General features: G+C 38.7%; 1 protein-coding gene across 2 annotated transcripts; it reads right to left on the reverse strand.

Annotated features, from left to right (window-relative positions):
- Nucleotides 1-2,900: 2,900 nt before the first annotated feature.
- On the reverse strand, nt 2,901-4,553 carry LOC107684288 (transmembrane protein 69-like). 2 transcript variants are annotated; one of them, XM_016480534.1, is made up of 3 exons: nt 4,408-4,553; nt 4,146-4,195; nt 2,901-3,902 (listed from the first exon to the last, which is right to left on the reverse strand). In XM_016480534.1, the coding sequence occupies exons 1-3, from the start codon at nt 4,421-4,423 to the stop codon at nt 3,192-3,194; spliced, it is 777 nt and encodes a 258-aa protein (XP_016336020.1). In that variant the 5' UTR covers nt 4,424-4,553; the 3' UTR covers nt 2,901-3,191. The 2 variants fall into 2 exon arrangements, with proteins under 2 accessions (XP_016336020.1, XP_016336012.1); XM_016480526.1 differs by having other exon boundaries at nt 4,474-4,546.
- Nucleotides 4,554-4,983: the final 430 nt, after the last annotated feature.

Raw genomic sequence — 4,983 nt, forward strand, 5'->3', positions numbered from 1 at the left:
CCATAAAGAACTTTTTACTGTACAAAATGTTCTTTAAAAAAAAAGTAAAATATTTAAATGTTCTGCACACTAAGAAAAAAAAATGGTTCTTTTAAGAACGGCTGAGTGAAAGGTTCTCTGGGGAACGCAAAAATGGTTCTTCTATGGCATTGCCAAAAAAACAAAACATTTTGGAACCTAAATTTAAAATATTAAAAAATACTGGTCAGTTTTACTGTACTCTACATACATCTTGTATTCCAAGTTGCAACCTATACCACTTTCACTTTTAGAAGCCATGCAACACTGTTCATTAAAAAAATATATATAATAATACATGGAAACACATGATTTTTACTTAACAAAAGTGCAAAAAAAGATGATCACTGCACTCTGCCAACTGGGTCAGGTTAAAAAGAAACCGGATAGCTCACCTGAAATGCACCACTCCCCTGATGATCTCATCATTTAAAACACTGAGCAACATTAACTGAATCACTGACTTCCTCTTACTACAATGTGACTGGTATGGGGGAAAAAACATGCAAAAATACCAGAGTGAACACATGGTTGACCTTTTGATAACTTAAAAAACAAAAAATCCTGGACATTTAGTCATTTAGCAGATGCTTTTATCCAAAGCGACTTGCAAATGATGGCAATAGAAGCAATCAAAACCAACAAAAGAGCAATAATATGCAAGTGCTATGACAAGTCTGGGTTAGCCTAATACACACACACATATGTTTATACACATAACAAAAAAAGAAGTAGATAGAATAGAAAAAGAATAGATAAGGCTAGTGTTAGAGGCCCTTTTTTAAAGGGGTCATATGATGCTTTTTTAAAGATCATTATTTTGTGTATTTGGTGTAACAGAATGCAGGGCAGCTGCGTCACATGCACCAGTGCAGCTGCGTCACATGCACCAGTATCTAAGGTCTGCATTCTATTGTGGCATGTTTACCATGCATATTCAAATAACCATGCAAAGTATCAGTGTTAAAACGGATCAACTTTCCAGTGAAAGATCACTCACCTCGTCTTTTCCTTCAGTGCTGCTCTCCCGCTGCTCAGAGGTGCAGAGTTTCCTTTGGTTTTTGCTCTCTGTTCTCTTCATTCTGATGGATGGAGGTTGAGTAATACTCTACAATAGTAATATATCGGTGTCAGAATCCGGTGGTCAGTGAATTTAGATGGTAAAACAAGCCTTGCTCTGATACATGGTGAGCAAACCTCTCCTTAACTTCGGTCCACAAACACAAAGACAGAATCAATGGTGAGTGCAGGTTCGACACTGTGGCTTCTGTGTAGCTCTCTCGACCTTAAGTTACAACCTGAGTTGCCATGACAGCCCGTCAGTTTTCAGTCAATACTATTTTGTCTTCAGTTTTACGTAAACTGTGCTGTTTTAGCGCGCCAAATCAACCGGCGGAACTCGCCTAGCTGTTTGCTGATAAAGTTTGACAACATCCGCAAAATAAACGCCTTTCAGGTTTACAAAAATGAAGTGACTGTTTAAAAACAACGTGTAAATATACTCGCCGGGCTCGTGTCTGTCAATGGGAGATTATAATGACAGGTCACCATTACGCTGAATAACGCGACGTTTCCAACGTGCTTGCCGCAGTTTCAAGTCAGCCAGCGGATTGTCTCTTCTCTGTAAACTAATACTTTAGCATTCCGGAGTTATCTCAGCCATAACAAAAACCTTTAAAAAACGCGATTTGTTCATCCAGTCAACTGCCTGACTGACGAGATACTTTGCCGCGGACTCGGAGCCACAGCACAGCGCGAGCTCAACTGTTCATCAGGTCTCGAGCGCGAGCTCTGTTTTGACACGGATTATTCTATCATGCGGGGCACGAAGCTCCGCTTTGCTCCTCCAGTCTCACTCTTCTTCAAACGCCAACCCGGCCGGTGAGGTGAAGAAAATAAGTGCTAATCAGAGTCGGTCCATGTCGTTGGTTTTCTTGCAGGAGGAAATCGAACAGCTTCCTGAAGCTCGGATCAAGTGAATGTGCTGATCTGAGTTCAGTCTGTTCGAGCAGAGTCAAAGTAGGGAGTATGCATATACACTGGAGCGCTGATCTGAGTTCAGTTTGTATGTCCTGCATTGCATATACACTAGAGGGCTGATCTGGGAACGTTATTTCCTCCAATGGTTTAGAAGGGGCAAGTGAACAGCTCGGTTTTCGGGCTTTGTCTTTGCTGCCATCTGCAGACGAAAGTAATGTCTTTTTTTGACAACCATTGCTGCATTTTCCTTCTGCATAAACATTATAAGCTGAAAGATAAAACAGTACAAGGTGAACAAATTAAATGGAAGTCTTTTATTGAGATATACTGAGAAAAAAGAAGGCTCAGCAAATCTGAGCAGCAGGCTTAATTTCTTCATTCTTCATTTCTTTTTAGTATTTATTTATAATTAAATTATAAGACAAGTTCTCCGTGTTTGTTATGGAATGTATTTGTCAAATGATGGGGAACAATTTGCAAGTTACTACAGGGAGTACTTGATTCTGAATTATTGAACAGATAAAGCATTAATTTAAGCCATACGATATATGGGTTTTAGGTTTGTATCAGAAAAATGATGTAGGAGGTCATAACATGAATCAAGAAAAATAAAAGCATGACACAAAGACACAATAAATTGAAATGGCATGTAGCAAAATAGTATATATATTTTGATGAATCTTGCTTTAAAGTGAAGTTTTATAGTGAAGTTTAATCGTTGCCATCAAGTAATGTAGAATAATGAGCAAAAGCATTAAAAATGAGTAGAATATGGATTTCATGTTTTTCCTACAAATATATATAAACAAGACAACAGAGAAATAATTAGAAATTGAGAACAAAGTTTACTTGTTCCACACAAAACAGATTTTATTTTTAACATTTCAGCATTTGAACATTTCTAGTACTGTGGTGTTTTTATTTTGCAGTATTTTACTTCAAACAATCTAACTGATACAGTATATGTGAATTCATATTAAAAGTGAGAAAAACTATTTTATCTTTATGGCCAATAACCTACAACAACAGGAAACTAAATTGATATTTTATAAAAAGGAAGCAAATGTTATCAGAATTTAAAACTGAAAAATAGCCAGAATCACCTTCAAACATGTAGAATATGGTGTAATATTATCAATGATGACACTTTTAACTTATTTCATATTAATGAATTGACTATGCAAATGCACAGTTCATTTATCATTGAAATACTTCTTCTCAGGATAATACTGCTTAATGACAATAGTGCCTATCAAAGAGAAAAAGGCTACAACTGAGAGGATGGTCCTCAGGGCTTTAAACCAGCTGGGATATGTGGGCAGGAGGGACAGGTCATAATGCAATGCTATCCCAAGCCCCATTATCACAAGCACAGCAGACTGTATAATGTCATGGCAAAAAAGCAGTGCTGTCCAGGCAATCAGAGAAGGAACCACACTGTTGGCTAAATTGAGCCAGTCAGGTTTTGCTGGGCTCCCGGCAGGCAAGGTGAAACCCCAGCGTACCCCACCAAGAAAGGAAACAATAGATGCTCCGTATGCAACTTGGGCAAATGCAACTTCAGGAAGATACAGCTCTGTGACAGCCATAAGTAGAGGAGCGGATACAAAAGGTACGAGACCAGATAATCCGAGATAGAGGGCTGGCTTTGGAGCTTTCTTCAGGTCTCTCATGTCATAACGAACCAAATCAAGTTCTCTTGATGGACTCTCTTCCTGAGGACGTTTCTTCAGTCTGTGTGCAGACCAGTGAAATGACTGGGCTCCCAAAACAGAACCAGCAACATGTCTTGCGGGCAGCTGTCCATATAAACCTCTAGTAAACAGTGTTGAACAGTGAGTGGTCCGCTGCCCTAAACAGGCAAACTTCCTGGACACCTGCATGAGGCCACTCCACTGCATTCTCTGTTATTAGGGAGGAAAGAAATGTCAGTTAAAACAATTACGTATTGATGAGAATTCCCATAAACAATGGAGAATACATCACGTGTTAAAGGTCTATTACGAGGTAACGGAGAGTACTGTTATTCATAAGGTAAAAAAAAAAACAGTAAAATAAAATAGAAAGTGCAACAAAATATGACTGAGTGCAACAAAACCAGATGGGTTAAATCAAAGTCCCTTTATTTGGTTAAATGTTTCACTCACCCCAAAGTTACGAAGGATGTGACGTCCGATTATACTTGCCAACATTTTACCTGCAATTCAAATAATAATAAAACATTATTAAACATTTGTTTGAGGACAGTCATTGCAGTGCTGTCTGAATCAGGTCCGTTTAAAGTTAAGCCGCAGAACTGAATTATATATTACAAAAGCTAGCATGCTAACTGTGCACCCAGCATAAGCAGTGCTTATCTGTCAGAAACATATTCGACAGTAAACGGTCTAAGAAATAATGAAAACATGCCTTGATTTAATATCATATTGTCGTAAAATAAAACGAGGAGTTTTTATGTCAGCAGAAGGTCATTACAAGGCATGTGGCGATGCGAAGGCAGACACAACATAACACGAAAAAGCCCAGAATGTTCCTATAAAAGTCCTACGGAAGTGTCCAGGGTGATGTATTTAAATTTATGCTGCGTCTCAATGTGCCTACTTATACTACGCCCTTAAAGTATGTACTCTTTTGGTGAAGAAAACGTACACACTTTTGAGTGTGTAGTAGAATAGAAGGCAAGCTTTGGGACATACTATCACGTCACACTACTGCGTCTTTAACGGACGCTCTGTCGCGTAGATACACGCACCCTTGTCACTGTAAACTGGCCTGTCAATCATCTTGTCACAGTTAACATCCTCCACATTGCATGTCATGCATCATTTAACTTCCTACCGTACTGGAGAGAAAAGACGTAGCACATTGATCTGCCAGTCGCGGGTCTTTCATGCCGAGAACTCTGCTCATATTTTATGCATAATGATGTACTTAAAAGTTAACGACCAAACGGATGTTTATAAATGTTCACATTGCTGTTGCAGA

This window comes from Sinocyclocheilus anshuiensis, unplaced genomic scaffold (assembly GCF_001515605.1).
Source record: "Sinocyclocheilus anshuiensis isolate Anshui unplaced genomic scaffold, SAMN03320099.WGS_v1.1 scaffold629, whole genome shotgun sequence".
NCBI lineage: Eukaryota > Metazoa > Chordata > Actinopteri > Cypriniformes > Cyprinidae > Sinocyclocheilus > Sinocyclocheilus anshuiensis.